The sequence below is a fragment of the Varroa jacobsoni genome, unplaced genomic scaffold (assembly GCF_002532875.2).
Source record: "Varroa jacobsoni isolate VJ856 unplaced genomic scaffold, vjacob_1.0 scaffold_555, whole genome shotgun sequence".
NCBI lineage: Eukaryota > Metazoa > Arthropoda > Arachnida > Mesostigmata > Varroidae > Varroa > Varroa jacobsoni.
In genome coordinates, this window is record NW_019213457.1 from 697,585 (window position 1) to 723,337 (window position 25,753).

A 25,753-nucleotide genomic window follows, 5' to 3' on the forward strand; every position below is an offset into this window, starting at 1 on the left:
AAACGATATTTGAGGTTCATAGAAATTTACTTTAAAAATCTAATTAAATAAAATGACTCCTTACGATAGAACTATATGAAGATATTAGATTTTGTGTTTATGTATGAAAGCAATTTAGTAGAATGCCGACTTGTGTTATCCCATATTCAATCTCACACTGATACAAGGTATTTTTGAAATTTTAAGATGTCTTCAATATCAGTAATGAAGTTTAGCCAACGGCAGTGTATAATATCTATGCCTAAACTATTCAAAGTTAGTCATAAAAGAGAGGTATGTCGCGATTTTAATGGAGCTGAGATGCTCCCGAAGTTTTAGAAGAAATATAGGTGAATGGAACACTCAGGTTATATATACTCAATTAAGGTCTACGCAATTTTACAATCAGACAGTCTTTAAACTAAATCTCACCGCGAGGTATATCACGTACGAAATCTAGAAGATAAGTGACGCTCTTAAACTCTCCAAACTTCTCTTAAGTTGATAAAATTATCAACACTTTATCATATCTGCAATTTTTTCTACCCGCTGAGAAAAATTTTTATCATTACACGCACACAGTTGGTGATTGCTGATTAAAACAGATTGCGAAATCGAATCAGCTCTAGGTTGTTCGCTACTCTTTTTAAAAATATTTCTTATCTAATTTTTTAAAATTTTGTTTTAGTTATACAACTTACCCACTATATAGTCGTACTCAACATGCAGCTGTTTAGCTTGAAAAGGTACTACTTGCTCACCAAAACGTACAAAAATAAATGCTGAAAATGGGATAAGTGCAGGTAAAATCGGAATATCAAATAAGGGTCGGCTTCCGTCCATGCCATAGATTGCAAGCGTAGTTGGCATAAAGCACGCAGCCATTAAAACCACTAAGAGCCGCATTTTCATTTGGCTCCATGCCATCACACTGAGCAACAGGACTCGTTGAAAAGATTGACCACGTTTTTCTGTACCCATGAAGGAACGTCCACAACACGAGCAGAATAGATATCCTCTTAGGAAATCCACAATTGTGCTAATCAAAAAATGGTTGTATCACCGTCTGTCTGTTCATTACACCAAAATGAGACACCTGTGAATTACTGCTGACACAAGATAATCCGCTCTTCTTGCCAATCCTTCTTAGTGGTTGATTTGTCTATTATGTGGCCGACTATCCAATAACACTAGTTTTAGATCACTGATAGATCAAAATAAACCCGCGTAAAGTTGTACGTCACGCAACATCGACACGTGTTTAATACTAAGAGGCTAGAATACAGTAATTACCCACTCAACATGGCTTATTTTGCGCCATGAAGATACGATAGCTTCGCAACGCGACCACTGACTGACAGTAAGCAGCTTGGCTGGTAGGAACCCGCCAGCGGAAACAACGTCGGCCGATCAACGGTGGCTGCTTCGTGCGGTAAGGCTTCCACGGCCTCGTTATTTGCGGCGGCTGCAGCGGGTCCGGACGTTGGGCTCATCTATTGCTACGCCATGTTGCGCGCCCTCACCTGAACAACTTTTCCCTTCTCCCCTACCCTCATCCTCAATAGACATTTGAAAAGACAGATATTTGACTTTCAATTTTAATTCGGTAGTGTTATATTTAAGCATTATCGTGTTTCGGCTTGTCAGGCCTCCTAAAAATTTAAAAAAAATGTCTAACATATTTATCAGATGAAGTTGTAGACCTGTTAAGCTTATTAGAGATTTACGGTATATTAAGGCCTTGCTAATCATAATAGTGGGTGTATTTTTACTTCTATTACTGCAAAATAATTGTGTTTGTAACGCTGTTTTCCCTCAGTATATATCAGCAATCGGTTTATATGAAGCTGTAACAGAATTCACGGAACGTAGTCAGAAATGCATTTGTATCGCACAGAATTTAATGCTTGTTTTGAAGTTTATCACACTGACATTTATCGGCTTGTTTACAGTAATTTCTTTTTCTTCTTCTCGTAACACAAGACGTACCTAAGGTCAAAGTACTTAGAACAAAGTGCCCAGACGAGCACTTGTATCTTAAGTGGCCATCTGGGCGCACGATCAATAGAGTACCGTCTCGTAGCGGATGTGTCACGGTTCGCTGTCAGTCACCATTAAATAAATCGATCACCATATGTTTTTGTATTGGAAGTGTCCTAGCATATCAGCATATCGCAGTAAGGCTAGGTTAAACTAAAGACATGCCATAGAACAGTAAATATGACACAGAAATCTAACATTCCGTGGCCAATAGGTCATGAAGAAGGTAGCACTCTTCGAAAGAGGTATATGCCACAGGAACGTCTTATTTCAATACTATTTATTTCAGAAAATAAATCAGGGAGATTCAGAAACGGTCAACTACTTTAGAATGCGCATGATTCAGCGTGCAAAGAAGCCCGCTTGAGAAAGTGATGCTTAGGAACGTATTAACCACACTCACAGCACTCGCTCGGGAAGAAGACCGTAAAAGGTGTGATGAACGCATAAACAAGCTAAGTCATATGCGTATGAAAACGTATGAGAGAATGAGTGTACACTATTAATAATCGTACGCGGCCGACAAGAAGCAAACCGTGTCAAGAAGACCTTGACGTAGCACGTTACTGCAAAGAGCAATACCGGCGAAAAATAAAGAAATAGGATTTAAACCGCAAAGAACGAAGCCACGTCGAGATCGCGGGCGCTTGAGGTTTCAAAATACAAAAGTAAAAAATAGATCAACCGCTGCTGAACAGCTTAAACCTCACAGAATCACTCAGTATTATAATTTCACACCCCTGAATGTGTAAAGCCATTTGTAGCAACAAACATAACTAGGGCTGTGCACCCAATATTTCTGACCAGAGCAAATATGGCACAAAAATTGTATATTTTAACATCAACAGCCACAATTCGATATAAAAAATGAAGCGTATAGCCGGCCTTGAATTGTTGCACACTCCGGAAGGCTCTGTAGTAGATGCAAAGTACAGCCCAACATTAACACAAGGTAGGTGACTATAAGCCATTTCCGAGAGAGACGGCACATACGCCACACATTCAGTCAGCTTTATTAGCATAAGAGGAATTTGCCAGGAGAGCTTCAAATCAAATGGCGGCAAAAAAGGGGCTAGAAATGAAGATACAGAAAAGATAGGTAACACACACCGATGAAAAATTGAAAATTATACGAAACAATACCAAAATATTTGAATGTGAATATTATTAAATAAACATCAGATGTTGCGGAGACAGAATAGTAATGTCTTGTAGTAGTGGTAATATATAGCAGTAGTTTAATTTTTTTTCTGAGCTACGAAGTTATAATTAACAGCGAATGATTTTTTCTGTGCTACCAAGTGAAACGCTGAGCTTAAAATACTATTTGGGTAATGCAGTCATAGTAGCAATGGTATATTTTATGACTTCGTCAGCTGCATGGCGAGTAAAATTATGTTCTTTTTTTGGATTAGACTTCAAGCGAATCTAGCGGGCTCTGAAATTGGATAGCTTTGAACTGGTTACACTAGAATAATCATTCTTAGTATGGAGGTACTTTTCTTCATGTTTTACGCAGTTATCCCAGCACTGTGGCAGCTTACGTACCTACCATTCGCAGTTGCATATGTTTCTTTATCTATGCCTTCTCGAAGTAAATCGATAGTGGAATGTGCTTCCCTAATTGCCATTTTTAAATCATAAAAAGCCCCATAATCACGCAAACTTGGATAGGAAGAATAAGCGGGTCAAAACCAACGTTGGATATTGCTTTGATCAATGCAGTCAATAACTGAGGCATGGTAATAAGGTCTAACATTGTTATCGTAACCAGAGTACGCGCTTTCGATTGCCGTAGCAAGGGTCATTGAGTTTCTTTAGGGACTCAAGAGCGAGCTACATTCGTAGTTTTTATCTCCCGCGAGTACGTCATAGTAGCATATGCCCCTGAAATCCATTGCAAGTGCTACCATCGCTTTACATCTGAACCTACTTGATACTGCCACCAAACTCGATTTCTATTCGCGGCAACGCCCTTCTCTTTGCCCTCACCTGGCCCTTTCGGTTTGGGGTTACGTATTGAAGTATGGTTTGTCTATAGCGACGACTAAGAGGAGTTTTTGAGAATTAAGTCTGCAAATCTCACATGAAGTACATCACAAGAACTTTTAGCTGGCCTGGGGCCATTTTTTACTCAATTTCCGCATTTTCAGCATTTGGGTTACGATTCTGTAACATGTTACATGCGAAATACCGATAGGACCCTTAAACAATAGGCTTTGCATTGCGACAATGTGTTCTTGTTCTTTGGGTACTAACGTCTAGTCAGCACCTTGCAGGTTTTCAATTTTTGAAATGTTTGCACCATTACGTAACCATTGATGGTTGATTTTCGAGTATAAAAAATGTACCTTCTTAATTAATTTTTTCTGGAGTGAACTCCAATTTTTACTCACAAGTTTCTCTGCAATTCTCACAATTTCGTCTACTAATGGTACATAGTTTGCTCTATTTTGAAGTCCGCCGAATTCGTTTGTCACAGTCTAAGAGTTGTATTTCCTCGCTGTCAATATAATTGTTGTGGGCAGATATTCTGTCACACTGCTCGTTGCCAAATAATAAACCAAGGAGATGTCGCAGAAAATTGTTACCGACTTGTTTGATATGCCACGCACCCTTTTCGCGCAATGTAAAGGCGTGTTCAGTTCAATTAAACTTTCGAGTGCCCGCTTGAGCGCACGACGTATGAACCCGTCGAACGCACACAATTCGCTGTCCAGCAGCAACAATCGGTCAGTCACCGTACGACACATGTCTTGTTGATGTCTAGCATACTAACATATCAATTTTTTGGCTTTTCTCCATTTTGAAGACCTTGGATTAACTTTTGACCAGTCAAATAGAAACGTTATAGTCGACTGCAAAGGTTGATTTGATGCTATCCTAAAGGCGTCCAGGCGTATGACAAAGATCGTAGAAGATTAATAATCGGGCGTTTCAGCTTAAAGTAGTTTTTAGACTGTTAGGCTGTGTTTTTTTGTAAGCCACTTTCAGTCGATCTCTTTTGCGCACTATAGACACAAAACACAGATTTTTGAAAATTTTATTCATTTCAAAACTACCATATTTCTATTCGTTTCTACTTGCTACATACTTTTTCTATCATTTCAGTTTTTCCTAACATCCATTTACAAATCAGTTGCGAAACTTTAAGCATACCTAGGTTTAAGTAAAACGAATAAATAGTATTTTTTAGTTTAAAGGTGTCCTCGCTTTTTATCCTCGCTATATTTTTTGTATAATTGTATAATTCGCTAATACTAGCTGAAAAGCTGGAACAAACTTTGCCCGTTATAAGAGATCAGCAACGCTAGGTAAATGAATCGATTAACATATGTCAACGACAGGCCAGAGAGACATGTCGCAGGTTTTAACTCTGGCTCCTCTTCTGATTTTCATTGCCCTGATTTTGGTTAGGTTGATGGTTAGCCCCAGTTCCGAGACGGCAAAATGTAAGTCGGCTAGGGCCTGCTGCACATGGAAACGACTGCTCTCGTAAACAACTAAGTTGTCTGTGTAGAGGCGAAGCTTAACCATTTTGGGCCTGATATATCTTGTCGCTCAGCAAAAATTCATTGGGTGGGGATAAGGCAGCAGCATTTAACGTCAATGTCAATCCACAAACTATTATTACTCGATATGCTAATAGCCATATATAATGCTAATATATATGGTAATAACCATAAGTTGCGAAAACCATAAGAACCGTGAGGGTTGTTGAACCAAGTAAGGCGGTATTACTAAAAGGTAAGTCTTGTCATGCGTTAGGTCAAGTGACTGAAGGAGAGATGTGCCAGTCGAAATGCAAGCTAAATTATGTGCCTTGCTAAATCAATACCAAAATGTTTTTGCGACACATTATGTTAGGATTGACTTCCCTTGCAAATTTCGATATTAAAAAGTCACCATTTGTCTTATCTAAGCATATCGATTGTAAATCTTGGAACGGCAAGCTTTAAGTTCGATTACGCATGAGATGGTTAATATGAAGATGGTCCGATCCTCATAGTATATATATATAGTAGCTGTATTCTTTTGGTTAAAAATAATATTGTCATAGATTACCAGTAACTAAACGCATAAAATATTCGGCCGTATATTCCGATTTCATTGATGGACGATTTGCTGGATGTAATTGGTGAAAGGTATTGTACTCCACATTCAGTATTACTTTGGAATACATCGACGAAACTTGCATCGCCAAAAAAGCCGCTTCTATCATATACGAGGGCCGTTGGTAATCGTTGATAACCGCTGAGGTACTGTTGCACGATACGTACCTTTTAACTGAAATAATAAACAAGAAAAACTATATAATAACAGCATATCGTTTGCAATCACATTTGGATAAAATAGCACGCGACAAAGGAGATCACATTTAGTCAGCGAAAGTAAGGAAGTAAAACCAGTCGACAGCCAGCGTAAGCGACATTGACAGACAGTTCGGAATTTAACGTTAGCTATATATCAAAGACTAGACCGGTATCAGTTAAGACGACATTAATATGCCGTTCGACATGGGGGAAGCGACACCCAGCTTGCCATAGAAATGATGCTTAATAGATGCATTGACGAATGTTATACGTGTCTGTAGTAAGTGTTAACTTAATAGTTCTAATTTTATGGTTTAGCTAACCTTGCTTGGACGGACATGGCTACCCAGTTCAATGGGTTGAGAAAACACTTGGTGAGACTTCTAGGAAAACCATATTTCATACCACATAGGAAGCAGGAGAGAATAGAACTAATTTAGAAGGGCAGTAGTTACAGTTCGCTGGGGATAAGAAGCCTTACTAAGCGAAATTGGAAGCCTTTTTAGCGAAACCCAGTTAGCTATTTGTCCAGGTGCCATCTAACGGTCTGGTGCTTTTTAAATTCGAATACGGGAAATTACAGGTTTCTCAAGACGATATTGCGATTTACGGACCTGTAGTTGGCGGTCATAAATAACAACTCAAAGAAGGCATCTGACTATAATAGTTTTTATAGTGGAAATAGTGTAGGGTCATACATACACATTGTTTGCAGATGTCCTGAGGAAGCTTCAGCAGAATATGGATCCGTTGCAACATAAAAAAAAGTTACAAGAGCTAAAATTATCGGTAATGTTAGGATCAATGTAAAAGAAGCATGCGCGGGAGCACCTAAAACTTTTGTAAAGGTTATTAAAGGAAAAAAAGGTGAATCGGCATTAGGCTGACCTTACCTGCCCCAATCAGGAATCATATGAAAGAAACGTGTGCGGAAGTGGTCTTTAAGGCGATGGAGAGTACTGAGTAAACAACGATTGATTCGTTCTTAATGAACCAGTAAAGGGCACTACTGGGCACTAGTTGGCTATCGTCCGGTTTACAAATCTTGCAGCAGCATATAGAATCCTAGCGAAAGACAAACTGAGCACAAGATTGACCGCTCACAGGTCACGCGGTCGTGTTACTTGCTGTGTCAAAAGATACAACACAGTTTTCAAGTTCTCCAACCGGAATGTCATGACGGAAGGACTGTCGAGGTAAATTAAGATATACTTAAACAAAAACTGCCGGTATAAACCCTTTGACATAACTGTATAAGGGCAGACCATCTTTCAAATTTTAAAAACTGCTCGAAATACAAAGAACATGCCGTAGAGAAAACTCGCAAGTGAATTCAGGTAAATAGCAAGTCACTTACTAGAAAGATCCAGATACCGACGGACAACGTAGGTAAGTCTACTACAGTGCTCGTTCCCTCAAAGCAAGCTATTAAGGGTGATACATTGAAAATAACGATGAACTAGAGGAGACAGCGGAAACGTCATAATAGCTCCCCCCCCCCCCCCAACGGGAATAATGACACAAAAACGTCCTAGTGCAATCTACTAATAATCAGAGTCCTTCAGTAAATTTTAATGGCACCAGAAGTTTTCATGATCTGCACAAAACGTTTGCTCACAAAAATAGAGCCGACATACCAGTTGTCAGCGGGTATAACATTGGTTTACAGAACAATCGGAAAATGACGAAGTCTTGGTGACACAGCATGTATAGATACAAGAGGCACTGCAACAGGTAGCAGAGCAGGATAAACATTTTTTTGGGTGCATAGGAAACATCACTTACATTTGCTCTTGCTATGCAAATCCTAATAAATTGACTGTGGAAAACTTGAAATAGGAAATGCTATGGTGGTTCAATGCTGCATCATAAGCATGGGGAGCTTGTTGGACACATAGAAAGGGTCGGCAGCTGTTAGAGTAGACAGAAATGCAAATCCTGGCAACTATGGAACCTTCAGCGCCGCGAGGATTGCTTCTTCATAGATTTCACGATATACAAGGTGGTTCAGCTGGCTTGATGGCTGCGGAGCGCCTTGAGAACTAAAGGATCGTAATGCTATGGGGTTCTACGTACATCTCATGCAGGCAAGCAAGGTTGCTAGTAATAGAGCATGGCTAATATACTAAGGAAAGATATATTAGGAGCAGTAGAGGCCATAAAACGCGGGATGCAGGAATATGAAGACTCGCAGAGTATAGACACTTTCTAGGTACCCCTAGTAAAAGTCTGTGGAGTAAAATCTTGTAAGGAAAATCAAAAATAGAAATAAAAGAGCTGGTAAAATTGTTGAATGACACGCAACCGAACTAGGAAGAACTTGAACGAGTCAGGGCCGGCGACGACCTAGATGTGTTTCAAGAGATTATTGAAGATTAAAGGCAAGGAAAAGCGGCACTTTGCTGAATTTTCCACACAAAATACTAAATGACCCGTGCGATCGCCCTTATAAGCTCGTAAAGGGAGAAGTCGGCAGGACTAAAAAGTGTTTTGCCAGAAAAAGAGATAGTGCAAGTAGTAAGATTTTTGTTTAATAAGGTCTTACAAGAGTTTTGATCAAGCTGTTTACCAATCCATTCTATCAGCAGGAAATCCCATCTGTTACGAAGGAAAAGTTATTGAAGGCAGGAGAATGTATTAAAACGGATAAAGCGCCCGGTTCAGAGGGGAAACCGGCCGTAGTTGTAAGGATTCTTTTTTAGCACTTTCCTCACATGGCCGGAGTAATTGCCACGCAGACTTTCAGGTTAGGTTATTACCCACCAAAGCGAGAAAGGTATAAGGTCGTGCTTGTCTCTATGGATAAGGGTTCCTCTAAATCTGGATACCTGATAAAGATGTTGGTAAAAAGCATCAATAATAATATAGAACAAAAGCTTAGCAACTTCGCCGAAGAAGGGAGTTTTCTGTCTGAAAACAGGTATGGTTTCCAGAAACACAAATCGGTGCTGACAGCAATTGGTAACGCTTTCAGAAAGGCTGAGAAGGTGAGAGAAAGCAAAAGGCCTTTCTCTCACAATTCTCTTAGATGTCAAAAATATTCTTAATAGCTCACCATGGTGAGCAGTACTCACATGTTTGAAAGAAAACAGTTTCTCAGAGGCTAGTCTCTCACGCAGATTAGAGATCAATGGAAAAACTGTCCTTTGTATAACAGTGATCATTCCTCAGGGGTCTACCTTAAGCCATTTTCTGGAGATATTGGCGTATGTTGAAGTTTCAAAGCTAAGTAATCTTTTTGTAAGTGGGAATCACTTTTTATACAGATAACCTTTCTTGCCATAATTCAATTCTAGATAGAAGAATTTCAGGGAAGAGCGAACTGGACTGAGAGAGATCATTGTATGTATAAAAGAATACGGGCTATCCGTGGGCCCTACGAATTCAGACGCTATGCTAATTATTGGCAAAAAGAAACGCGAGGGTTTTACACTTACGCGACTAGACGACTAGAGCGACTAAACCTGATGGGGACGGCGATATAACTTGATCACGTAATGAGGGGAACGAACCACGTCAAGCAAGCCATACAAAGTCGACTGGAGTTTCCATGGAAATTGTCACAGTACTACCAAACATTTATGGCCTAGGAGAAAGGAAAAAAGGTTTCTTCTGGCAGTAACAGAGCCGACTGTGTTCTCCAAAGTTCTTTGTTGAACATTACTCAAACCTGTGGGGGTTACGGTTGAGAATCAGAAGTGCCCAATAAATATTTACGTTTAGGATTACCCAAGCCTATCGCACAATTAGTATAAACGTGGCTTTGATCCTAGCAAGCATTAAAGAAATATAATTAAAGAAAGCCGTACGTTTTGGTATGATTCGATAGAATATATGGAACTTCTTGAGAATGTGGCAACAAAAGTGGGAGGCAATGATAGAGTGAACCATCAAAAAACAATTGAGAATTAGTGAATAATGGTCTCAATGGGAATAAGTTCAACCGACGGGGGCTAACATTCGGCCGAAATAAGATAGACATTATACTCCAGTGTTACTGGTTTAACATAAGCTGCATTACTCTTGTTACGCTGTTGCCCAATAAGTAGAGACTACAAATTAACGCCTGAAAATTAAGATTGAAAAAATTCCTGTTGCGTAGCGCTTTAAGGTCCTCTTTCTTTCAGTTCTTTCAGGAGTAGTTCGTTGTAGCTGCTCTTATCTTGGTAAGCTATGGACATGGTGGCTGTGTGGCTGCATGCTCTTACTTGAATTTTCGTCTCCCTGATCTATATGTTTTGCAAAATTGACAAGCATAGATCTCATAATAAAACGTCTCTCTAATGACGTTTCAGATACCGACCCTATTAGCTTGTTAGTTCTTGAGGCAGAGATAAGCTTGTTTGCACTGTATGTACCTTGCGTTCAGCGACGTACCATTGCGTTCACCCTCTACAGGGATTGATAAAAGGATCTGGTTTTCGTGTAGCCTTTTACTTGAAAGAAGTTGCCGATTGCCTCATCCAAATTGTAACCAAATTGAACTGTAAGTAAAACTCTAAGTAAGTATTCAGTCCAGATCTAGTTTTACAAGTTGTTGATTAAAATAGCGGGCGCGCTATTGCCTCCTAATAAAATTGTTCTGGTAAAACTACAAAGAGTTGTGTTTGCTGGAATACGGGATAGATGTCGCCTTTTCTTTCCTTATGATCTTGATCTCGTAATTTGGCGAGCTTAAAATGTGCATATTTAGGTTGCGTTAAATCATACCGTTACGAATGTGTTCATTCATTCATCGTTAGTCGTTTGCTTCCATATCTAATTTACTATCATAACAGAATATGAGGGCAGCCGAACAAAAGTGCCAAATGGTTAATCCCGCCATGAAAGCATCGTTAGACTTATTGTTTCTATATCTTTTTAATGTATATATTAAATAGTTCAATACGAAAAGTGACAAACATTTATATCTCAAGGTGACCCTATTTTATAACGGTGCGACATTTTGCGACGCTCTTTTTGTGTTCAAGATGGAATCCGAGATCATTCACTGGGATATTGTCAGTCGAGTTTTTAGCGCGTTGGAGTGAGCCAAAGAAAATCAGGAAGTTCGGACGGTTTACGAATATGAATTGGGATGATACGATGAAGACACCTCGTTGACTTTGTATTCAATGTAGGTTCTACTATTAGAAACACCGTAAGTAAAAAATTTCGGGCAGGTTGTGTTGGGTTTCGAAACTGAGTTTCGTGGGAGTGTGTATGAAAAGAAGTCAAAAAAAGTTGAGAGCTGTGGTGGTAGTCGACCCACTTCAAAATGCACAATTGCTGGAACTACATAAAAATACCGGAAACGAAAGAAATTACTTGTCGTTTAAAATGTTAGAAAAAACAAAAAAAATACATAGTAAAAATGTCAACGGAAATCTTTCTGCATGTCAAATCTCCAGCTAACCCATTAACTATATGTTACTATCGGGCATACCTAAATGCGTTGCGTACGAATCGGTGTAACGGGACGGGCGTAATTATAAACGGTGATTACATTGGAATACTTAAGCCTCAGAGACATAGTTGCTCCATTACGGAAAAACCTCTAGTGCTGCAAGACAGTTCTTGTAGCATGTCCAGCGCATAGCTATCCAGGTCAATAGCTTTAACATTATGTTATTTGTGAGAGGTAATCAATAAGATTAACTAGTCCAGGTATTTAAGAGACAACATAAAGAGCTCTACCATCTTATTTGACAGATCTTAGGAGTCACTGAAAAGGTCCCAGAAGCCGATACTGCTTCAACTACCAACAACATGTGGCTGCGTGGGCTTACTTGGGTTTTTACCAACAGGCCTGTGAAGCGGCCTGTGAAGTATTAGCTTATTTATTATTATTCTTCCATAATAATTCCTTCCATCTTCCAAAAGTAATATTTAAATGAGTGTTGACCATTAGGCTGTTCATTGCTACTACGACAATACACCCTCTGCTTCGACTTTTACGCCCAGAACCGCTGTTAGGCATATCGTTAGATGGCAGGCACCTAGTAAAAAACGAAGCCGATTTATGGCCAGGTCCGAACCTAGACTGCAACGTGTCCCTAAGGTTTACATACCTAAAAATTTATCATAGAGACTGACAACGCACCCAACGAGATGCATACTAGCTATTTGGAATACGCCGCTTCTCTGGCGATAACATCTAGTGATTGCTTTTGTCATATGTTAACTTACAGCTGTGCTTTGAGGGTCATAGTTCTTTTATTCCTTTTTGAGGATTAACTCGTGCTGCTTGGCTTGGAATTTGTGTTGGTGTTATTTACATATTGAACCACCGATTTATTATGAAGATTACTATTAAAAGCTTAGTCCTTCGTTGCTAAGAAAAATGCCAATAAACAAAGACATTTTCAATTTTGTATCTAAAAATATTTCAATTCCAAATATGGTCGTTCTAATACGTGCTCTGCTGACTCAGGGAAGATAGCAACACATATACCCTACCTTTATGTACATAAATCTTACCGTATCATAGGGGGTCAACCTTTTCTGCCACTAGAGAGAACCAGACTAGACACCAATACGACGGTCTAGGTTCACCAAGGTTCTTGTATAGTATTACGCGAAAAGCAATTTTTTTGTTATTATTAAACCGACAAAAAAATTGGTGTTTCAGAGCTATATAGCCGGGTGCTTTATATTGGTAATGTGATTAAATACGTAAAGTTTGGAGTTCTTAATTATTTTTAGCTCAGAAAAAACTATAGTCAGTTGGTAAGCATCACTATTTAGAGCACTGTCCGTCTTAGAACTGTGCAAGGCAGCAAGTCTGTTTTGTCCACTATCTGAGGTTTGCACTTAAAAGTTAACTAAGGACATAACAACATTTTGTATACATGTTTATTTTCTTAATCGCAATGGATGTTGTCAGAACTTATTAAAATCTTCAGCTGCAATGATGAATGAGCAATCTGGAGGGATCGAGCAGAAAAAAAGTATACTCGTCTTTTATGTTGCTTAGATTTCTGCTGGATTATTGTCGTTTGGCCTTTACTATGTAGAAGCAACCGTAAACTTCAGCAACCCATGACATTATTGCAAGGGATAAAATCGACTTCTTTCTTTGTACATTAAGCAACACGTATTGTAGTGAAAATTCACCTGTTCTGTAATCACGGCGAGCCATGGTCCCAGAACTGTCGGGGTGGGTAATCCATTAAGAACCATTCGTGTGAAAAACGGCACGTACTTGTAAAACACCATAGTGCATCTTTGCCGAACAGATGAAACTGCAGATGTTGATTGCCGTTCCATGGCGTGAAAGGGGTTTAACAATTCTTATTAGAGATCCCGCTTGCAAATTCGATAGTTCTAAACGGGAGGTGATAATCCAGCAAAAGCTACTAAATCTTCTGGCCGACCTCATCTTGCCTCGATACTCTGTCCTATCTTTGGCAGTGCCTTAGATTTTTTAATCAGGAAATTAATAAGTTGCCGTTCAAATAATGAAAATCTATGAGTACGATGTTTACCGCTTTGATAACAGATGAGGAGCATTTGATTATACAAGAGACGCTTAAAGTTATTACTCAGACTTATGTGTAATGTATGCGGTGAGTGATGAGTATTTAGTCTTAGAGGGTCAAAAGTGAAGAGATAATAAGAAAAACTGAGTAGATATGATTTCAAAAAAAAGTGGTTGAAAAAAGCTGACAAGTCATGGCTAAAATTAGGTCAATGTGGGCTACAAGATACTATAATGGAGAACGTATTTCCATTTTTTATCTACATATAAACGTTTGGTATAGAGAGCCAAATAGTACGTATACATCATTGATATCTAAGACCCCCTGCCATTTGAATGGTGACTTAGTCATCCTATTGCTATAAAAGTTTGGCGTACGAATGTTTTAAATTTTTAAAAAACAGCACGCGAGATTTGAATAATTTTCGTATTCACAATTTGTCGAGATTTTGACAAAATGGTAGCCTATAGAAGCAGTGTCTGAAAAGTATCAAAACAAAGAAAAATTTCGCATTTTGCACTAAACACTCCAGTTTTTTATATTGAGCAATTTTGTGATATGCGATAATCATAATAAGAATTGAAATCAGATAATGAAGCGAATCCCTGACTTTAACAAAAGATTGTAGTTGTTTTTCTATAAAATTTTATTTTATTAATTGAATTGTTTATTACATATAAGCGACCCTCAGGGACCTTATTAAAAAGCCAGGGCTTTGAGCTAGACGAATTTAATCAAAGTTGACCTTAAATGTGCTCTACTGTCTTGCCTTAAACTTTTATTGTGGTCTTGATTTTAAGTTTTGTTTATTATTAGCCGTACTCAATCAGCAGATTTTTTAGGGAAATAGTTTGTACGACATCTCCCAAATAGTAAACTATTCACGCTCTGTTCATCGATGTGACGACGTTTGTTTTTGGACTAAAGCGAGTATATTTGCCATTTTTTGATTTAATACTTTACTATGTGCTGTAGAACAAAGGAAAAATGGTAACATTTTTCCTACTTTGTAACACTTCATACTCAGGAGCTTGTTACACAAAACGGCTGCAGTATAATTTGCACTTTTTTTTTATATTTAAGAAGATTTATAGATAATATATAGTCTAAAAGAACAAAAATTCGCCTCAAAAGGTATGCGACAAGATGCTCGGTTTTTGTAAATACATTGCCGGCCAACGGCCGGGCTTCTTTGTGTAGACTCGTGCGCCTGTTGGCTATTCACAGACAAAACTTCAGAACTTAAAAAAAAAGCATTTGGGGTCTAGAAAATTTGTAACAAGGAGTGTACCGAAAAACCTTTCGAACAAGTGCAAACCTATCAGCAGCTGTCTCAGAAAATCTTTAATATATCTGAAGACAAGCCAGGTTTTTTATAATGTGTTTTTATAGATAGTTACACATGATTGTGCGGTATGATGTAAAGACAGGAGCACAATCGCTTGAATTTTATTTCAAAGTCTAGTCTAAAATGCAAGGTGCTGTAAAATCAAAGTCAAAATACAAGTTTCTTTTCGTGTTTTTTTTTTAATTATTAAAAATGTATATATTATGAATTAACATCGAAAAGATTACCCTGCCACGTAGTTGTAATACAAATAAATTTTATGAAGAATGTATAACACTGACAATTCAAATAAGCTTGGATTCTAATAAAACAATTCGGGGCTTGTTTCACCACTATAATATATTAGCTGTTTTGTGTCAAACTTTGTATTCACCAGATCTAGCACTCTGTAGTTTCCTCTTTCTCAAAGTTCAAATAATACTTAGAGGAAAAAATCTACCCATACTATTGAATTCTCAAGGCTAGAATACATGCGTGCATTGCATTCCGTGGATATTACTTTGACGAGAATAGCTGAAGCATGGATAAGAAAGCCATGTGCCGTAAAAAGAGCTAAGTTCTTGATCCTTTTGGAACTTACTATATACATACTGAGAAACATCTTATTCGGATATGGCCGAAGAACAGCCATTGTCCAATGTCTTTGTATTGAATTAACTCTTATTGGAATTAGAAACGTGTGTTGTTGCCTGATTTTGATTATATACGTTATGACCACTCTCCACCCAACTTCTGAAGGATACGAAGAAGTATTCCGCACAACGACGCTAAAAATTCATAATAGACTCGAAGATTTATGAAAATAGTGCAGCAAAACATTTTTGATGATCCGGGATTTTATTGAGGAAATTAGCACTTCTCAGAAAAAAAGTATCTACTGTCGATTGAGGCGCCCAAATGGGCCGCAAAAATATCCATCATTCAGTTTTTACACTTATTTTTATATTTATCATACCTTTTTAGCCCTGTTGTACCATGACCTGCAAGCTTTTCATATCTCAAATTGAAAGCCTTAGTAGTAATAAGTAAAAGCAATAGTGTAAGGTACGTCTCTGAGCAATATAATTGTTGATATGTACAAAAATATCACCGAAATATCTATTTTCATTAGATACAACGTAATAAATGATTACAATACATTAGAATCTGAATATGGTCAGACAATCTTAAAACGGTCTCCAGAATTTTTTGAGCCGAGAATGTTTTAAGATGATATCGTACCTAAGAGGATCGTGTTAAAGTATAATTAAGTTGCTTCGGATTATTGATGAAAAACAACTTAATGATGAAACGAAGAACGATTGATATGCGAAAGCCCTTGCATGCATTCCTTGGACGAGGGTAGGTATATTGAAGTTCATACCGCATAATAGAGGTACAGACGAAAGTCACAGAGGCACCATAGTGCCGAAATTTCACTTTATTGTGTATCCACGGCCAGTACGTTCTAGCTGCCTGGTCCGGATATGTATATATGGTAACAATATAGCATGTCTACGAAATATCAATCCTCAAACAAACGAACCAACGTGCAAAGCAGCCGAATCCCAGCAACTGATATTAGCGGTCTCTAGCAGGCTTGCCCCTTGCGTAGTTAGCAAAACAGAAGAACAGCGTAATTTTAGATGGCGAGGGTGCATGGGCAGGGTCGTATTTACTTAATCTACTAGGAAGATGCAAACCAGAAGTTCATTCAAAATGAATGGTTTATAGGCACTACAGAAGCACAAGACGAGCGCTTCTATGTAGCAGAAATATAAACGCCAGGTGCAGCGAAACAAAAACAATATTTGTCGAATAGGGTGCAGAGTGAGTAAAGAAGAGAGCAGAGAGTTCTCATCAATGTCATTGTCGACTACCAGCCAAGTAGTTTATGATAGCTGTTTCTGTCGTTCTTGTCGCTCGTCGGCAATTATGCGAGTGTTAAATAAGCAACCATCTGGACAATGAAAAGTGGTCGCACTGGCAGAAATAAGAAACAAAGGATGACTCGCGCATGAACTGCAAGATATCAAAGGAGATTCTCCTAGTTGGCGCGGGAGAGTAAAGGTACGTCCGTTGTTAGACGGTCCACTATAAATGCTGGAACAATTGCAGCGCATCTCAGAACACCTCGAAGAGTAGGGGTACGTGAAGAAGCCAGTGAAGTGCAATGAAGATAATTGTGTAAGTTCAGTGGTTCTGAGGTTTCGTGCACTTCTAAGTATATAGTGAATATTTCCCAACAGTTAGGATACGTTACCATCGTGATGCAATCAGTGCCGGGTTTCACGTCTCAACTGACTCGGAACTACACAGTAGATATGACTACGAAAAATGATTTTGGGATGGATTCAAGTTCTCAAACTAAAATTATATCAAACAGAGAACTTTGAGTCGAACCAAATCATCTAATAACTCTTTGGTTTCTAACTTTCGATTGATTAGAAACTATTTTTTAAATGGGATGGTGTTTAGCTGCGAATCCTATCTATTTCTAAGAGTATTTATTTTTGATTTTTAATTTACAAAAAAATATGTCGTTGGAATGTCTGCAATAATCTGATACTTCGGTCCAGAATGACAACTATATTGTTCAGCGGAATCCTAGCCTAAGTAAATGCAGATTAGAGGGTTATCAAGTTATCTTACCGTTATCAAATGGTTTGTTCCAACGGCAACTTTAGGCTTTATATACATAAAAATAATTTTATGAATATTATAGGACAAATACGCAGTCCGCATGGCGTCCTAACGATCGAAAAGGAGTATGTTTCATGGACTGAACTTATTTGAGTAAATCTCACATACATACTTATATGTAAACATAGATACTTAACACATATTAGTGGTTTGAAATGTAGAAAATTAAAGCAGAGCTATATAAATTTTTTCCAAGTTGCAAGTTCAGTCAGCTCAGTCTAATCGTATCTCATAGTTCGAAGCCAACAACCGACGTGTCATACTTATGCGTTAAGTGGCTCTCAGGGTAGAATCTTGATACCGTTTTGGTATGTTTTTCTACCAAAATGACAAGGCACATACATTTCAAAACTTCCAGTATCGGATTGAGACTCTATCAACTGAGGCTCTAACTTCCTGTTATTGCCTGTTTGTAATGCAAACAGGAGCGCACTCGAATTCGTTAGTGAAACCTATCCCAACGTGTCAATTTAATGCCGACATTAAAACAGTAGAGATAAAAAAAAAAACAGTTATATGTACTTCTACTTACTTCACTTTTGTTCTCACAAAGTCGAAGTACTATCGATCGATTGACGGCAGTACGTAAAAGCGGAATAGATTTTAAAGCCGATTACATTAAAAACTGGCGCAATTCGCCTTGCATACATATGCTAGTGGCTTTTATTGGAATGTGCAAAGAATTAAAATTGCCAATTTTGTTTCGATGCACAATTTCAATAAAATATTTTTTTTTTTTTACTTATTCCTCTACCGTTTTAAGTTTGGACAAACGTCTTGGACAATAGGGAAATACAAAATCTGCGTACATGTATTTTCAACGATGACTCCTTCTGGCGGATTAGTAAAAGCCTTCAAGCTCAAACAACAAATATTTAAGAAAATTAAATACGCTGTTAACCTATTTAAAAACACGCTTCTTTCTATTTAAGAGCACATTTATTTATAAACGTATTCACTTTTATTTAAGATCACGTTTTTTCTGTTTTTACTTTATGCCATCTATATCTCGCGATGTTATTGTCATTCTTAAATGTGAGAAAACTGCATTTATTGCGACCAATGGGTATCCATTCGCAACGTTAAGAAATTCATTTCAGAAATTAATGGTGATAGAATAACATGGCTTAAAATCGTTCATCATGTCATCAGCCTCATGTCGTTTGTCGTTAAGGTATTCATGATATATTTAGTGGACGAGGTGATAAGTTTGATCAAGGTCACAAATAAGCATAGGCAAATTGCTAACAACCGCAACCGCCGAGAATGACGCTCACGTTCAAGAGAAGCGGAAAGTTCCCAAATTCGTTATTATTCTTCAGTAATTGCATTCAAGTTTTACGTTTTCAGTTGCGTGGCTACACTGGTTTTCATGGAAGCTATAATCACTGTATACGCGCTTTGCTGTGTATAGGTAATGACGTTTTTGATAGCGAAATCATTGGTTCCAGTTGAAAGCACTCATTCAATGCGAAGTGTCGGAATATCCTCACCGATTAAATGTCTTTTGAAATTAGAGATGGTTTCTGAAGTGATATTTATTTGACTATCACGCACATCTGACTAATACTACCATGTTGCATGTCCCCATCCGATGAAGTTGATTGTTTATATTCTCGTAAGCGTATTAGAGTTACTGTAATTACGAACTGTAATTGCTGGCTGCAATTTAAAGTATGCTTACATCTATTGGAACTACATATTTGCTGTGCTTGCGTTGACTTTGAAACTTCCCATATATAGCTCGTTATGAAATGGCTCCTTAGATATTAGAAATTTCTAATGCAATGGCCGATATTACATTTCAAGTAAAAGCTATGAATAGATGATCACAGATTGGATACATTTTGGGGGTTATGTCACGAGTGGTATGTGACATGCTAGTGCAGGAACTAAACCTATTCTCTGGCTCAATAATTCTGCAGGTTATCACGTGCAGACGATAAATCTGCTTCTATTCATGTGAGCCCGTATTTTTAATGGCAAAAAGGTGCTGTTGGGCTTTTAGAGTAACGTTGTTTGAGCAACCAGGTTTTTATGGCTCAACGACCATAGTACAGTGCTAATATTAGCATTGTCGATTCTATTCATAAGACATACAGCAAGCAGTTAGAAGATTGGCCCCTCACTATTGCTATAACAAATACATTGACAACAGGAATCAGTAGTTAGTATACCTCTTCTATAGTCTTCCTATAATAGGGATTTAACCCGCGACTAGCTCTAGACCTCTGCTCCTTGTGTATTAAATTAGGTACGAACTGTAATGTGCAGAGTCATTTAGAAAGAAGCCTGCAAAATAACTAAGTTTATTTTATTTTGCCGAAACGCGCGGCATAAGTAAACTCATTTCAGTTTCTTGCAAAACCCTCGAAGAGCAGACTTATCTCACAAAATGTCTGACCCTGTATCAAATACTGTCTTTTTCCCTCAATTGTTAGCCTGTGCCTTATGTGGACGAAGATACGCGTACCTAGACGGATTATTTATCGTTATAGTTTCGGCAGTTGCCGCTGCAAGACAAATTGTGTTTCCTGCGTGGGAGTTAGACTTTACCACACATGATCACGGTCTCTGTCACTACCGTACCAAGTGGGATAAGAAAAAAAATGTTTAATGTGAAAAATTCTTTTATTCAATCTACATTAATATTAGGCTGGCAGTTTGCAGAGCGTGCTATCGACTTAGACATCCTGTTCGAAAACTTATGATAACCTTCATTTTCCGCAATCTATTTAAGATTCTTTTGCTGACTAAACTAGGCTAGTTTGACAATTCAAGTTTCCGCGAGCGATCTTATAAGAAGCGGTAAGCTATAATGAGTAAAATGTTTTGTTCCTTCTACTAATCATAGGCTTACCAGACAATGGTATTTTCTTTTTATTTGCAGAGTTCTTCCGTTACTCCTAGTGGCTGCGTACGCTTACGCCCAGAACGACCTTAACGATGACGATGATGGCAAAAATGACAGCCCGCTTAGCTTGATACAACAGGAATTCGGCGAAAAGCCGAGTATGAAAAATTATGTAGAGATGTGCTAATATGTTATACTCTGTTTCCTAAATCATAATTTAGCATCAAAACCCAGAAACTTCCTTCTAGAAAAGTGCAACAAATAACGCTCAGCACTAGAGCAAAGGTTAGGATGCCGTCCGAAATATATATAGCAGATTCCGGACCTTGGCTCCTCGAGCTCTACATACAGATAAAATTTGATTTTCGGAAAAAAGTCAATTTGTTTCATTTTCTGCCATGACACCACATACTATATTTTCTCTAAAACAAGATTAAGATTCCATAACATCATTTTGTTTTCACTTATCTTATTCGATTGATATTTCATGGCGCCCAAGACTTGCGTGTGAAGGTCAAGGTTACAAATTGATATTAACTTAGAGGGCACAATGACTTCTTATTCAAAATGCCTTCTTATTTGCGATGAAAGTAATAGATAATCAACACAAACGCAAAGGGCGGCTTTCAAGATCACGGAGGTGGATGATCAAAGTCAGAGTAAATAAATAGCTAAAGCAATGCTTTCTATAACAAGGTAGTGGAGTATGAGCAGCAAAGTAATCCCATTGATCGAAAAATTGTAGCGAACTAAATAAAAAAAAAATGGCGGTACTGCTATCCGACGAAGGCAGCGAGGCAAGCATAACTACAGCATGGTAACGGCTGTAACTAAGAACAGCAAAAAATACAACAGCACAAAATGAACTCGGATTCATACCTAGCAGACTAACTCGCTTCAAATTATGTAAAGAAAATTGTGTGCAAAATGGCGTACTGCCTATATGCGTATTATGGAATAAGTGCTCAAGCCCTGGTGTTCAGACATAATTGTTGAAAGTGTGTGCAAGTGTATAGTCATCTGACTTGACACGGTTTCCAGTAGAAGTTCCATTTTGTTCTAATTTACATAAGTAAAGCAGGAGAATATACAGTAAATATTGTATTTTACTTTTCATTTTACAGGACGCAAAAGTACTTCCTTCTCTAGTTCACCATCCTTGTCAGGGAGTGCATCATCAAGCGGAACATCGTCAGGGCCTTCATCATCGCCTGCTTCAGACTTTTCTCCATCGGCGAATTTTCCCTCACCAACTTCATCATCGAATCCCTCAGCGTTATCGTCGCAGTCTAGCCCTAAATATGATACGGGCTTTTCATCCTCGTCATTTTCTGATTCTACTCCACCCACTCCAGAAAGCCTTGAGTCAACGACAAATTCTCCATTCGGTGATCCCACAACAGCATCCCAGTCAAACTCTGTCGTTGGTTCAGACAATGATCTTCTTCCGCCGCGCGGAACTTCATCAGACCATGGAGGCACTTCTGATCACGATACATCAGGTCGTATCCCGGAGATAACACGACGCTCAGACCAAGTTAAACCATCAGCATTTGTTGATGATCGCACTGCTGAACTTCTCTACCGCCACAGCTATGGTGGTATCCGCGACCGTTCCGGTCTGCTGCCCATTGACCTCTCATTTGCTAGCCGCCTTCATGCCCTTTTGCCTCCGGTTTCTCGAAACAACGAAAACCGTTCCTCGCGCCCCTTTAACTTCGCTTACGTGTCACCTACAGAAGCCGGTGGCGCACATGCGCACTCCGAGGTTGCCGATGTTGGGGGACGCAGGGTTGGTTTCTATACGATCCGTCAGCCAAACGGGCATGTCAGACGGGTTAACTACATTGCAGACCACAATGGTTTTCGGGCGGAGGTTCTCACGAACGAACCTGGAACAGATAATCAGAACACGGCAGGAGTTATCTACCGTTCGTCAGCTGCGCTTCCCTATCCCGAGCGGTACTCTCCGCCTGGGGTGCCGCCGTCTAGTTTAACCCCTGCTAACATCCCTGTTTCGACGCCGATAGGCACTACGGTTCATGGCCTACCCAGCCCTCTTTCACCAATCTCTCCATTGTCCTCGTTAGCTGTTACTCCGACCGGTCTGCCCCTTTCGCCTTCAGAGGTAGCTCGACCAATTAATCCACTACGTTACCCAACCGCCGCAGAACTAGAAAATCGTTATCGCTTCCCATCTGGTAGCTTATTTCCTGATCTACGAATGCGTTATGTACGTATTCCAGACGGGTTTCGTGCTGTTCTTGTACCTCTTCATTCATAGTAAGAAGTACTTTTATGGTATTTCTAACCAAGGGCTAACGTTGTATATAAAACCAAGCGTATTTCGAAACCATCACTGAACCTATGTATAAGAATGAGCTTGTCAGTAGCATCTGTGTTCATAAATGCATATATCTTAACGTCGTTTCTTCTATACAACGTTAGTAAACACCGAACTGACCAAAACGAATTAAGACGGAAGAACATATGTAGTCATATAACAAATGGTTGAACATCTAATCTGCTTACGTCATTTGTGCTTTGCTCTGTTAGCGCACCATAGGATGAGACTTCTACGATAAAAATTTAGTTTCATTATAAGCAATATAATAATGAATGCTACGCAATACAGCTTCTGCTTCAAATTTATTGAATGTATTCCAGCAACTTTATCAGTTTATCTTGAGAAAAGTGACAGGTGTTCAACTACCGCAACTTTCAAAATATACACCACTAGCAAACAACATATTCTGCCTACATTCAGCGTTTATGCTTATCTTAATAACGAGGCTGTTCAAAGACTAAAGCGCACTTAAGGTGTAATTGACCAACTAGCTATATATACAAACCTCCGTACAAGCAATAACCAAGATCACATACAGCACACATCACCATTATTGTGGCCACAGTAGGGGCCGGGGTAAAATAATATGGGTTGCCAATTAAACAGAATCATAAAATAAATGTATGTACTCCATAAACTCATAATACTTTTTTTGACCTATTTTCTTACCAGAGCTAGATTTGTATACATACACAGAATGATTAGATAAAGAGATTTCAATTTATCTCTCAAACGAGGTTTGCTGAAATAAATGCAACAGCAAAGGTTATCAGTAAATTCATGGCAAATATTATGGTAGGATCCGATTGTTTTGGATTCTAAAATTTTCGAGATCTCAACACTGATTGCCATTCTATTTTGAAATAGTAATTAAACAGGTTTTAGTCCTCATGAATTTGACTGGTTTTTAATATCATTTCCAATAGGCTTTCACTTAACTAGAAAACATGCACATGTAACCACGTTATATATGCACACGGATTAAGAACGGCTTCGAAATTACTTGCGATTGGAATTGTGCCAACGCGCTAAAATTAGCCCGAATGCTGGTCTGCAAAAAAATATAGCCTATAGTTACGTTTCTAAAACAGAATCTTACACGTAGAGGTTTATCATTGTGAGAACACAACATAGCTTCTATAAATTCCATGACATGATCTAACATAAAGAGGAATACTAAACAAATCTTTTTCTATCGGTAAACACTGGAGAAGAAAGTAGGGATTACTATGTGTTCCTGTTTGACTAGAATAACATAAAATGTAATGATAATATATTTCATCAAAAGATGTGGATATATCGCGAATTTCTAAAAGAATCATAATAATAAGTAAAAAATCATAAAGATAATAATACCAAAGGAAAAAGGATACTTTAGAACTTAAAACACTTGTAGAGACTTATATTTAATTTGATGGAAGTCACACGAAGTGTATTACATGTGTCCCTTTCACAGTGCGAAAACACACACGTATATCTACCACAGCGTATGTTACAAGGTTTTTATAAGGTGTGCAATACCAAAATCGTAAATTAAAGACATAAGCATAAGTATTTAGGTTTATTTAAACAATACCTTCCAAGGATGGATTTGAGTTCTCAGAGTAAACATGAAGCGCGAGTTTTTTTGAAAAATGACTCCAATACTTTAAACATTAAACCTGAAAACGATCCCCAATGAGTTAAGAATATGTCAGTCAGAGAAGATTTGGGCCTACTTCGTGAGCATTTCTTACGGATATTCTCATGTGACAAGCATGCAGAACAACACAATATAAAACTTTAAATATATGTAACTAAAATAAGCATCCTCTTTAGAGGCAGAACCAGAGATGCCAACGCTGAAATATCACTATTTTGCATTATTAGAATGTGCTTGCTGTCACAATTAAGGCCTATGTGTGTTAATCCATAAATTATGCATCGACTAATAAAGGCAAAACTTTATTTTGTTTTAGTTAGTGTCTTTGCTTTAGAAATAGTTGCAAATTTTGTTATTCGTTTAGAATAAAGTGTATTTGTTTACAAATTTCAGTACCGTGCATTTGTGATTATCATCGTCATCTCTCAGTCAGGAACAGTTTTAGTAGCTTTGTTAAATTAGTATTTATACTATATTAGTTTTTACACTTGAAAAATCCACGATATGGTTTAAAAAAACAGTGTGTACGTGCAATAATCTAAAAAAATATTAACAGCTCCATGCAAAAGATTTTAATCGATACAGCCCCTTCAAAATCGCTAATAGCGGACTTCTGGTTGGTGGGAGTAATATGACCTAATTGTATTTATTACAATGCACCACATTGCACTATATTCCAGGGCTATATTCTTACTAAGTGATATTGTAGATTTATTTAGAGATGTACTAGTTATAGTAACAACGAGTTAAATTTTACCATGCATGTTCCTCATCATAACTCAGTAGTACAATAGTTTACAGCGGTTTTCACTGATTCATTGTGAGTTGTTTGAATTTTATATTAATCTTTATGGACCAGATTTCTTTCTTAATTTACACGTTGCTGTCACTCTCGACAATCGTATGCTAAAAACAAACTAAACACGAATGTATTTAAATAATGTATTATCTGCTGTAAACCCATATGAAAGAGCAGGTATGTCCCTAGTAAAGAATAAACTCGTGAGCAACCGCTCCTTTCAGTTGTGTACAGTGTGATATCCGTACCTGTACTACTGAAATCTAAATTAAATCAATCAGAAGTCGTG

General features: G+C 38.2%; 2 protein-coding genes across 5 annotated transcripts in view; one reads left to right on the forward strand and one right to left on the reverse strand.

Moving 5' to 3' along the window:
• Window positions 1-1,464, reverse strand: part of LOC111261446 (glucose dehydrogenase [FAD, quinone]) — a 70,737-nt gene extending 69,273 nt beyond the window's left edge. For all 4 annotated transcript variants that reach the window (XR_015311505.1, XM_022834962.2, XM_022834961.2 and 1 more), the window contains exon 1: window positions 681-1,464. Coding sequence is in view for 3 of the 4 variants with exons in the window: in XM_022834962.2 (XP_022690697.1) it covers window positions 681-960 (280 nt within the window). In the remaining variant the exon portion in view is untranslated. The remainder of the gene's footprint in view (window positions 1-680) is intronic.
• A 15,736-nt stretch (window positions 1,465-17,200) lies between these two features.
• LOC111261427 (uncharacterized) lies at window positions 17,201-24,980 on the forward strand. Its single transcript, XM_022834908.1, has 3 exons — window positions 17,201-17,306; window positions 20,713-20,834; window positions 21,801-24,980. The coding sequence occupies exons 1-3, from the start codon at window positions 17,293-17,295 to the stop codon at window positions 22,958-22,960; spliced, it is 1,296 nt and encodes a 431-aa protein (XP_022690643.1). The 5' UTR covers window positions 17,201-17,292; the 3' UTR covers window positions 22,961-24,980.
• The last annotated feature ends 773 nt before the right edge of the window (window positions 24,981-25,753 follow it).